Source organism: Scyliorhinus torazame, chromosome 10, assembly GCF_047496885.1.
Source record: "Scyliorhinus torazame isolate Kashiwa2021f chromosome 10, sScyTor2.1, whole genome shotgun sequence".
Taxonomy (NCBI): domain Eukaryota; kingdom Metazoa; phylum Chordata; class Chondrichthyes; order Carcharhiniformes; family Scyliorhinidae; genus Scyliorhinus; species Scyliorhinus torazame.
In genome coordinates, this window is record NC_092716.1 from 66,868,375 (window position 1) to 66,880,684 (window position 12,310).

Sequence of the window (12,310 nt, forward strand, 5' to 3'; positions counted from 1 at the left end):
AGATTGAAATCCCCCGTCTATCCTTCCTGGGACGAACCTGTGGTTGTTCCTTATCGGGGACCACTCTGAGGCCCCCGTCACTCCCCTATGTCGTCTCCACTGCCCCCAAATCTTCAGAGTCGCCACCACCACTGGGTTTGTGGTGTACCTTTTCGGGGAGAACGGCAGCGGCGCCGTTGCCAGTGCTTTTAAGCTAGTTCCCCTACAGGATGCCATCTCCAGCCTTTTCCACGCCGCTCCTTCCCTCATCCACTTACATATCATAGACACATTAGCGGCACAATAATAATCACTCAGACTCAGTAGTGCCAATCCCCCTCTATCTCTACTGCGCTGCAGGAACCCCCTCTTTACCCTTGGGGTCTTTCCGGCCCACACAAAGCTCATGATGCTCCTGTCCACCTTCTTAAAAAAGGTCTTTGTAATCAGTATGGGGAGGCACTGAAACACAAAAAGAAACCTCGGGAGGGCCACTATTTTAACCGCCTGCACCCTGCCCGCCAATGACAGGGGCACCATATCCCACCTCTTAAAGTCCTCCTCCATCTGCACTACCAGTCGTGTCAAGTTAAGCTTATGCAAGGTTCCCCAGTCCCTGGCCACCTGGATCCCTAAATACCGGAAATCTCTTGTTACCCTCCTCAGCGGCAGCTCGTCTATTCCCCTGCCCTGTTCCCCGGGGTGCATCACAAACAGTTCACTCTTCCCCATATTCAGTTTGTATCCCGAAAACTCTCCAAACTCCCTGAGTGTCTGCATTATCTCAGGTATCCCTTCCACTGGGTCCACGACATATAACAGCAGATCATCCGCGTATAATGACACCTGATGTTCTTCTCCTCCTCTAAGTACCCCTCTCCACTTCCTAGAGCCCCTCAGCGCTATGGCCAATGGCTCAATTGCCAACGCAAACAGTAACGGGGACAGGGGGCACCCCTGTCTTGTGCCCCTATATAGTCGGATGTAGTCGGATCGTTGCCTGTTCGTAATCACATTTGCCACCGGGGCCCCGTATAGGAGCCGAACCCATCTAATGAACCCCTCTCCAAATCCAAATCTCTTCAGTACCTCCCACAAGTAGTCCCACTCCACTCTATCAAATGCCTTCTCTGCATCCATAGCCACCACTATCTCCGCCTCCCCCTCCGGTGGGGGCACCGTCATCACCCCCAACAACCTCCGTATATTGGTATTCAATTGCCTCCCTTTAACAAATCCTGTTTGGTCACCATGCACCACCCCAGGGACACAGTCCTCTATCCTTGGCGCCATCACTTTGGCCAATAACTTGACATCTACGTTCAGGAGGGAGATGGGCCTGTATGACCCGCACTGCAGCGGGTCTTTGTCTCTTTTCAGGATCAGCGATATCGTCGCCTCCGACATCGTCGGGGGTAGTGTCCCCCTTTCCTTAGCCTCATTGAAGGTTCTCGTCAGGAGTGGGGCCAGCAGGTCCACATATTTCCTATAGAATTCCACCGGGAACCCATCTGGTCCTGGGGCCTTCCCTGCCTGCATGTTCCCGATTCCTTTTACCACCTCCTCTACCTCAATCTGCGCTCCCAGTCCTGTCCTCTCCCTCTCCTCAACCTTCGGGAACTTCAACTGGTCTAGGAAATGCATCATTCCCTCTTTCCCTTACGGGGGTTGGGCCTTATACAGCCTCTCGTAGAATACCTTAAATACCCGTTCACCCTCTCCGCTCTCTGTTCCATCCTTCCCTCCTCGTCTCTAACTCCTCCGATCTCTCTCGCCGCCCCCCTCTTCCTAAGTTGTTGCGCCAGCAGTCGGCTCGCCTTCTCTCCGTATTCATACTGTACTCCCTGTGCCTTCCTCCACTACGTCTCTGCCTTACCCGTGGTCAACAAGTCAAAGTCCGTGTGTAGTCTCTGTCTTTACCTGTGTAGCCCTTCGTCCGGAGCCTCCGCATATTGCCTATCCACCCTCAGAATTTCCCCAATCAGTCTCTCCCTTTCTTTACCCTCTTGTTTTCCCTTATGGGCCCTTATGGAGATCAGCTCCCCTCTCACCACCGCTTTCAGCGCCTCCCAGACCACTCCCACCTGGACCTCTCCGTCATCATTGACCTCCAGGTATCTTTCAATACATCCCCTCACCCTTCCACATACCCCCTCGTCCGCCAACAGTCCCATGTCCAATCTCCAAAGTGGGCGTTGCTCCTTTTCCTCACCTAGTTCCAGATCTACCCAATGTGGCCCCCCCCCCCCATTACCAACTTTCCCATCTCCAGGACCGGGATGCGCCCCAACATACACTTCATAAAGTTCGCATCATCCCAGTTCGGGGCATATACGTTCACCAGCACCACCGCTTCACCTTGCAATCGGCCACTCACCATCACGTACCTATCCCCACTGTACGCCACTATGGTCTTCGCCTCAAACGATACCCGTTTCCCCACCAATATTGCCACCCCTCTATTTTTCGCATCCAAGCCCGAGTGGAATACCTGTCCCACCCATCCTTTTCTTAATCTGACCTGATCTGCCAGTTTCAGGTGCGTCTCCTGAAGCATAACCACGTCTGCCTTTAGCTTCTTTAGGTGCGCAAATACCCTTGCCCTCTTAATCGGCCCGATCAACCCTCTCACGTTCCACGTGATCAACCGGGTTGGGGGGCTCTTCACCCCCCCCCCCCCCTCGTCGACTAGCCATCCCCTTTTTTTAAATCAGCTCCTCACCCGGTTCCCACGCAACCGCTTGTCCCCCAGACAGCACCCTCCCGTCCCGACCATCCCATATCCCATCCCGTAACAGCTCCCCCTTCCCCTTAGCAGCAGCAACCCAGTTAATCCCCCCCCCCCCCCCGCGCTAGATCCCACTCTAGCTTGATTGCACTCCCCATATTGCTTCCCGGAGTCAGCAAACTCTGGCTGACCTCTGCTTCCCCCGTTTATCCTTAGCCTCCCTGCGTGTGAGGCCTCCTCGTTCCGACGTCCCCTTTTCCTGCCACAATTTCCATATTGCGGGAACAGAGCCCGCGCTTCCCCCTCGGCCCCGCCCCGAATGGCGCAGCTCCCTCTCTCCTTCCCCATCTCCTTCCCCACCGGCGCCCACATTTCTTCGTGTCCCCCTCCTTCGAGGGGAAAAATTCCCCCATCTGATTTACAATTTCTTGCCACCACCTCGCTACTTCATTCCAAGCATCCTTTCCTAAATCTAGTCCAACTTCTCCTCTTGAATGAATGTCCACGCCTCCTCTGCCATCTCGAAGTAGTGGTGTTTGCCCTGGTGTGTAACGCACAGTCTTGACGGCTGCAACATTCCGAATTTCACTTTCTTCCTGTGGAGCACCGCCTGGCCCGATTGAAACTCACCCTCCTTCTCGCCACCTCCGCACTCTAATCTTGGTAGACGCGGATCACCGAGTTCTCCCATCTGCTGCTCTGTGTCGTCTTAGCCCATCTCAGGACCATCTCCCTGTCCTTGTAGCGGTTGAATCTCACCACTATTGCTCGCGGTGTTTCCCCTGCCTTTGGTCTTCTCACGAGGACCCGATACGCTCCCTCCACTTCCAGGGGGCCCGTCGGGGCCTCAGCTCCCATTAAGGTATGGAGCATCACGCTCACGTGCGCCCCAACGTCCGCTCCCTCTGCCCCTTCGGGAAGACCCAAAATCCTTAAGTTCTTCCTCCTCGAGCTATTTTCCAGGGCTTCCAATCTCTCCATACACCTCTTGTGTAGCGCCTCGTGCATCTCCGTCTTCACCACCAAGCCCTGTATCTCGTCCTCATTTTCGGCAGCCTTTGCCTTCACTCCATGGAGCTCCATCTCTTGGGTCTTTTGCGTCTCCTTAAGCCCCTCCATCGGCGCCAGCACCTCCTTCTTGAGCTCCTCCACACATCGCCGGAGGAACTCCTGCTGTTCCAGGCCCCATACCAACTGGGCTCCCTCAGCCGCCATCTTGCTTCTCCCTTCCCTTCTCTGCCACTGCTCCTGAGGATCCTCCACAATCTGGCCACTACTATCACTTTTCATCCACACCCGGGGGGACTCCTTTCTATGTCGCCTCACACTGGGTTTAGCCTTTGAAAATTTCCGTTGGGGCTCCCGATAAGAGCCCAAAAGTCCGTTGAAACGGGAGGTGCCGAAGCGTGCGACTTAGCTAGTCATCGTCGCACCCGGAAGTCGACTAGCCTTACTTAACCTTTTAAGTAACAAAGAATAGACCAGGATAATTCAGTTATTGTTTTATTTATCTATGGATTTTTAAAAGACTTTTGCCTTTTAAAGTTACTGCAAAGTAGACCCACAGAGGGCAAGTAGCAAGCTGGATACAAAAGAAAGTGACGATTAGAGTTATGGGTGGTTATTTCAGACTAGCAAGAGTTGGAATGTAGCTTTCCACAAGGATTGATAGTTGGACCATTGTTCATTACAGACAAAATTGATTTGGACTCTATATCAACGTTTGATGATGACACCAAGTTGGGTTTACAGTTGATACTGAGGTCGACCACGGGGGAAAAAAAATACAAGAAGACAAATTGCAAAATAGATGTGTAATTGGCAAAATAATTTCAGTTAAATGTGAAGTGGTAGGAAGAATGAGTGACAATACCCTTTGGAAAAATAAGAGTCTAAATGGAGAGGAGACGGAATGGAGAAGCATGGGATCGTGGGGCACCGGTACAGAAATCACTAAAAGTAGTAACACCAGTTAACGAGGCCATTTTAAAAAAACAAAGCTAACTGTCCTGGGCTTCATTCCTAAAGGGGATAGAATTGAAAACCAGAGAAGTAACGTTAAACTTCATAGAACTTTGGTTAGATCACACTGGACGTACTTTAAATAGTTCTGGCCATCATGTACAAAGGGTATGGAGGTACTGGAGCAGTTGCAATTAAAGGTTTAGAAGGATGATTCCTTTTTATAAATAAATTTAGAGTACAAACAAAGAACAAAGAACAAAGAAATGTACAGCACAGGAACAGGCCCTTCGGCCCTCCAAGCCCGTGCCGACCATACTGCCCGACTAAACTACAATCTTCTACACTTCCTGGGTCCGTATCCTTCTATTCCCATCCTATTCATATATTTGTCAAGATGCCCATTAAATGTCCCGATCGTCCCTGCCTCCACTACCTCCTCCGGTAGTGAGTTCCAGGCACCCACTACCCTCTGCGTAAAAAACTTGCCTCGTACATCTACTCTAAACTTTGCCCCTCTCACCTTAAACCTATGCCCCCTAGTAATTGACCCCTCTACCCTGGGGAAAAGCCTCTGACTATCCACTCTGTCTATGCCCCTCATAATTTTGTATACCTCTATCAGGTCGCCCCTCAACCTCCTTCGTTCCAGTGAGAACAAACCGAGTTTATTCAATCGCTCCTCATAGCTTATGCCCTCCATACCAGGCAACATTCTGGTAAATCTCTTCTGCACCCTCTCTAAAGCCTCCACATCCTTCTGGTAGTGTGGCGACCAGAATTGAACACTATACTCCAAGTGTGGCCTAACTAAGGTTCTATACAGCTGCAACATGACTTGCCAATTCTTATACTCAATACCCCGGCCAATGAAGGCAAGCATGCCGTATGCCTTCTTGACTACCTTCTCCACCTGTGTAGCCCCTTTCAGTGATCTGTGGACCTGTACTCCTAGATCTCTTTGACTTTCAATACTCTTGAGGGTTCTACCATTCACTGTATATTCCCTACCTGCATTAGCCCTTCCAAAATGCATTACCTCACATTTGTCCAGGTTAAACTCCATCTGCCATCTCTCCGCCCAAGTCTCCAGACAATCTAAATCCTGCTGTATCCTCAGACAGTCCTCATCGCTATCCGCAATTCCACCAACCTTTGTGTCGTCTGCAAACTTACTAATCAGACCAGTTACATTTTCCTCCAAATCATTTATATATACTACAAAGAGCAAAGGTCCCAGCACTGATCCCTGTGGAACACCACTGGTCACAGCCCTCCAATTAGAAAAGCATCCCTCCATTGCTACCCTCTGCCTTCTATGGCCTAGCCAGTTCTGTATCCACCTTGCCAGTTCACCCCTGATCCCGTGTGACTTCACCTTTTGTACTAGTCTACCATGAGGGACCTTGTCAAAGGCCTTACTGAAGTCCATATAGACAACATCTACTGCCCTACCTGCATCAATCATCTTAGTGACAATCTTAGTACCCAATTCAATTTTTCCAATTCAGGGGCAATTTAGCATGACCAATTCACTTACCCTGTACATCTTTTTTGGTTGTGGGGGTGAGACCGACACAGACACTGGGAGAATGTGTAAACTCCATATGGACAGTGACCCGGGGCTAGGATCGAACCCGGGTCCTTGGCGCTAACCACCATACTGCCCTATAAGGATCATTCCTGAATTGTGAAGTTGTTATCGGAAAATATTGAACAGGCTGGAGAAAACTCCAGAAAAGAAGCAGATCCCACCTGTTCACATTTCTGTGTCTCCGAGGGGTGACCTCATAGAGATCTTTAAAATTATGAAATTGTTTGAGTGAGTAGGTGTGGAGACCAAAACTAGGGACTATAAATATGGCACAGTCAATAATCCAATTGGGAGTTCAGCAGAAATGTATTTATTCAAAGAACAGTGAGAATGGTGAATATAATACCACATGGAATATTGAAATAAATAGGTGAGATAAATGATATAGATGTTTTTAAGAAGAAGTGTTAGGAAAATAAAGGTTTTTTTTTTAAGGAATGTTTATTTGTATTGGTAAACATGAGAAATAAGGTATAGTTTTAAGTGCGATTAATTTAATGTCTCTGTGCCAGGAAGGGTGACCTACAGTTAGATTCCTGTGGACAAAGATGTTTGTATGTTTGGGGGTTAGTTAAGTTCCAACTGTTTTTTTTTTGTGTGTTTAGAGAGGGCTATGGTGTGAAGAATAAATATTAATAGAAGGGGCGTTGCTTAACAACAGGGCCCATTTCCCAGAGGGAAAGACATTCCTTTGTTCTTAGTTTTAACTTGAAACCAGGTCATGGAGAAGTGTACAGCACTTGACTCTACCAGGAGAAACTGGGATAGGAGAAGGGAGTTGCAAAGATGCAGGTTTCCTAAGGAACAAGTTATAATCCAGAAGAACGTTTTAAGACACCGGAAGTTGAGAACAGAGACCAAGGTATTGTTCATGCAAGAATAAACAACGGGTTCTGATTCAAAGAGAAAATCGCAGTAACTAGATTTAAAGTGGAACAGCAGACTTGAAGTAGTTGATGTCATTTTAATGCTATCTGGGAACCGAAAGTTAAAACAATTGTGAGCAGTTTGTACAGCAGCTAAGACAAAGAAATCCTAAAAGAGTTGGCGTGAAATCCTCGACTGGATTCATTGTTAAAAGTGGAACGGAAGCTTTGTTTGAAAGTGTCATTTGTAAAACCTGGACTGGGTTTTGGAATGCAAACTGCCAAGGAAAAGCACTATCATTAGAGAAGATTTAAAGTGTATTTTTGGGAGTGGAGTTTGGAAACCCGTGTGACAATCATCTAGGGGGATTCTGAGGAGAAATCCACAGGCGCTAACTTAGGTTCATAGTGGAGTGTGTATTTGACGACTGGCATCTTGTGTGCTTAAAAGGGATTTTTGTGTTAGAGACTATCTTAAGATGTACTCTGTGATCCATTTTAATCATTAAATCTGTGTGTATTCGTTAAGCTAAGGAGTAATGCATTGTAATCCAATTTTTCCACATTGGGTATTTTCTTTTTTGTTGAAAGTAATTAGCGATCCTGTGACTCTGTTCCTCTACGCTTTCTTTTTTAAAAGCAGGTAAAAATTACTGTCTTCGAGTCAGGGTTCCATGCTGGAATCTTGCTCTTGAGTTGTAACATCAACTGGGATCGTAACAAGCTAGATAAAGACATCAGGGAGAAAGAAATAGAAAGTTATCATATAATTGGATGAAATAGTTTGGGAGGCAGTTCACATGGAACATGAGTACTAGCACTAAACGTTTGGGCTGAATGGGTTGTTTCTCTGCTGTATATTTTATGTAGGTGACGTGAGAGTGATTTTCCTTGACATCATGGCAGCATTTAACAGTGTGGCATCAAGGCCTCCGAGCAAAATTCAAGTCAAGTGATTGTGGTTGGTGGAGGTCAATCATATCAGTCTCAGAGCATCACTGCAGAAGGTCCTCAATAGTGTCTTAGACCAAGCCATTTTCAGTTGCTTCACCAATGCCCTTCCCTCTGTCACAAGGTCAGAAATGATGATTGCACAGGTTTCACAACTGCTAAGAAACTGAGGCAGTCTGTGTCCAGGTTGGGCTGATAGGTGGCAAGTAACATTCATGCCACAGGGTCAGGCAACGACCACCTCCCTGTTCCTTTGGCATGCAACGGCATTATCTAATTGAATCCCCCACCCTGAGCATTGCCATTGACCAGAAACTGAACTGGACAAGCTACATAAATATTGTGGCTACAGCAGTGAATCAAAAATGGAAAATTCTGCCATAGCTAACTCACATTTTGACTCCCCAAAATCTGTCCGACGTCTACAAGGCACAAGTCGGAAGTGGGCTGGAAGTGACTCCCAACAACATTTGAAGCTCAACGCTACAAGCCAAAGCAGCCTGCTTGATTGGCATCCCTTCACCACTAAACATTCATTCCCTGCGCCGCCACCACCACCACACAGTGGCAGTATATGCCATCTACTGGATACGCGACAGCAATTTGGCAAGCCGCATTTGACAGCACCTTTCAAATCCTCTGCCACCTAGAGTTGAAGGGCAGCAGACGCATGAGTAGACCACCACCTGTAAGTTCCCCTCAAAGCCACACGGCCTCTTGACTTGGAATTATACTGCTGTTTCTTCATTATGGCGGAGTCAAAACCTAGAATTTCCTTCCTAACAGTATTGAGTGTACCTACACCAGATGGAGTGCAAGATTCAAGTCGGCAGCTCACCACCACCTTCCCAAGGGCAGTTAGGGAAGAGCAACACATACTGGATTTGCCAGTAATGCACACATCCCATGGAAAAACTATTTAAAAATTGTACAGTAGAAATTTGCAAAGTTGCTATTAATATCTGCACTAGTAAACATTTTCTTCTTATTCCCTCGTTTGTTTTATTTCAGATTTCCTAAAGTACAATATAAGGATGAACATTATTTTAACAAGATGGCAATCTCCTCTTTACAGCTAACAAGCTTTTACTTTTTTGCAGAAATTTCCAGTGCTTCCGTACCTGGTTCTAGTGCTGAAACAGTTCCTGTTGCAGAGGGACCTAAATGAAGTATTCACAGGCGGGATTGGCTCCTACAGTCTATTCCTAATGGCTGTTAGCTTCCTACAGGTGAAAAGTTTTTTTCCTTTTTCCTTGTCTTTCATGCTCTTCTTTGCTTATTATCTCTTTGCTGGCTTGCTGTTTTTTCTCACTTGTTTTTTTTTCCTCTTCTACTTTTATTGCTCTCCTCCTCTACTCTTTTTGAGGATGATGAATTGTCCCGAGCTTGTAAAATTCTGTCGGTCCTTTCAACAACAGCCACGAAAGTGAACATTTCGTCCTTTCCATATCATGTTGTTTATTCCGTAATGAGAAATACTTATCAGAAAGATTGCCACTATTGATTTTTGCCTGATTTTTGTCCATGTTCCCACTATGTTCCTAAGAATATTGAAACACGAGTGACAGCACTCAGCCCATCTTCTGCTATTCAATCATTTAATCATCTGACCATGTTTAAGCTGTACTGTACTCTACTTACTGTTGACCCTTTCCTAATAAAAAGCTTGATCTCAAGCTTGAAAACTTTGACGCTGCACCCATTCGCTTGGGTAGCGAATTAAAGATTTCCATTACCCTTTGGAAAACTGTTTTCTGATTGACCTATCTAATTTTACAATTTTTGCCTCCTTTTTTAATATTTCCCCAACCTAGGGCAGATCTCTAAATTGAAACCGTTTAGTATTTTGAACACCTTAATTACATCACCCCCTTCTAAACTCAAAGGAATACAACCCAGGTTTATGCAACCTTTTCTCATATCGGAAACCTGTGCAGGATATTTTGGATGGTGGGCTGGGAAAGTCAGCGAGGAATGCATTCTTGGCAATTACAGCAACCTCACAACCATTTAATGCACCGAGGATGACCCTCACATAGATGAAAGTCCTGCTTCAGAGAGCTGTTAGCCAAAATCATTGGCTGGCAACTCTGTGGTCCCTGTATGCCAGTGACAGTAGTGGCCAAGACTGGGTCGACAAGCAATCCTCAGATTCTAAGTCCCAGAGGCCAAGATTAGGCAAGAGCAAGTGGCCTCACTGTAGGGAGGGAGGTGAGGCCTGGGGAGGGGTTGGGGAAAAGGGTGATGGAGCCTTGATTGGAGAGGCCTGGGGGCAGGAGCACCTTCAGGGGACAACCTGTGGGAAAGGGGCACTGTTTGGAGTTAATCTTTTGTCATTAACAAAATATTGCAGTTTTTATTTTTGGGATCCATAAGTAGATAACCTCATACTTGGCTACGTTGCACTCCTATCTGCCACAGTTTTGTTAGCTTAATGTTTTTTAACTGTCTGTTGCATTTTTTTATGCACCTATTGTGTCTCCTGACAAAGTCATATGCAATACTGAATAAACCAGGGAATTACAGACCGGTGAGTCTCATATCGGTAGTGGGAAAGTGTTTGAGAAAATTCTGAAGGAGAGTTAATTTTCACTTGGAAAGGCATGGATTGATTAGGGATAGTCAGCATGTCTTTGTCAGAGGGAGGTCATGCCGAACAAATTTGATAGAATTTTTTGATAAAGTGACCGAGTATGTGGATGAAAGAAGTGCAGTTGATGTAGTTTGTATGGATTTTAGCAAAGCCTTTGACAAGGTCCCACATGGATACTGATTGAGAAGGTTGAAGTGCATAGAATTCAAAGAAACTTGTCGAGATGGATCCGAAACTGGCTTAGTAATAGCACACAAAGGGTGATGATAGAGGGCTGTTTGAGAAACTGGAGGCCCATGTCCAGTGGCGTACCGCAGGGATCAGTGCTGGGTCTCTTGCTCTCTCTCTCTCTCTCTCTCTCAGCAGTGGCAGATGGTATTTAACCTTGAGAAGTGTGAGCTAATGCACTTAAGAGGAAACAGGACAAGGGAGTATGTAATGAATGGCAGGACACTAGGAAGCTCAGGAGAACAGATGGATCTTGGGGTACTTGTTCACAGATCGCTGAAGGCAGCAGAGCAGGTGAATAGGGTAGTACGACTCTGACTTTAATATACAACTCCATCTCTGCATCAAAGCTATTAACATATAGTGAATAGCTAAGTGGCTGATACAAATCCCTGGGGCAACTCTCTTTTCACATCCTGCCGATCAGAGAATGAACCATTTCTCTCACCCCTGTGTCTCCTGCCACCCAACCAATTACAAACCCATGCCTCAAAGTCACTAATTCTGTGCATTCTCATTTTTGCTCTTAACTGTAATTTCTCTGCAGAATTTTAAATTCCTTGTAGAAATTCATACTGACATTTTCCTATCTTAAAAAAAAAAATCAACTTAAAATCAACTTGGTTACTCGGAGACGTAATCTACCCATCAAAATCCTTGGTGGCTTTCTTTGGTTAGTTCATATTTTGTAAGGTGGTCCCTGCTGGCTGAATCCAGTACCCACGCTGATATTAACTTGACTAATCTGTACTTTTGTTGTATGGTTTCTGGTTATCTCCTGCTCTAACCAATGGACCAATGTTTGCCATTTTCACTTCAAAGGCATGCTTTAAAATTTAGAGAGATTTGGGCAATTATGCTGAATTCACCTACAATTTCCCTAGCTTTTTGTTTTAATGCCCTAGAATAAAAACCATCAAATCCTGGAGATATGTCTGTCTTAAGTCACTTTACCATTTCTTGCACTTGATTTTAAATCCAATCAGTTCCTCCTCTTAATTTTAGGTTCACCTTTGTCACTGGTATTTTGATGTCTCTCTGTACTGTGAAAACAAATTGAGCAGTCATTTAACAAGTACACCATCTTCATGTTGTCCTTCATGATATCACTTGGATTCATATTCCCTCCTACTTTCTGAAAATATTCCATTATGCCAGATTATTGATTAATGCTTCTTTCTCATTTCTATAATTTGTTGGGTCTAAAGCATATTGTTGCAGAAAACTGAGCCAAATAGATTCGAGGAAATTGTAACCTTGTTTTTTTTTCTCTCCCCTTCCAACATCATCTAAGCAAAATATTACCTCAATAGAATTATTTCTTCCCATAAATCTGCTTTCTTGCCCTTCCTACAGTAAAACTCATTGCACTCTGCTCTGAATCATAGAATCCCCCCAGTGCGGAAGGA

At 45.9% G+C, this 12,310-nt stretch overlaps 1 protein-coding gene across 1 annotated transcript in view; it reads left to right on the forward strand.

The window, feature by feature from the left end:
• The window catches only part of tent4b (terminal nucleotidyltransferase 4B), a 96,542-nt gene that overhangs the window by 63,410 nt on the left and 20,822 nt on the right, over window positions 1–12,310 (forward strand). The window contains exon 6 of the mRNA XM_072518225.1: window positions 9,181–9,309. Coding sequence (XP_072374326.1) covers window positions 9,181–9,309 — 129 coding nt within the window. The remainder of the gene's footprint in view (window positions 1–9,180; window positions 9,310–12,310) is intronic.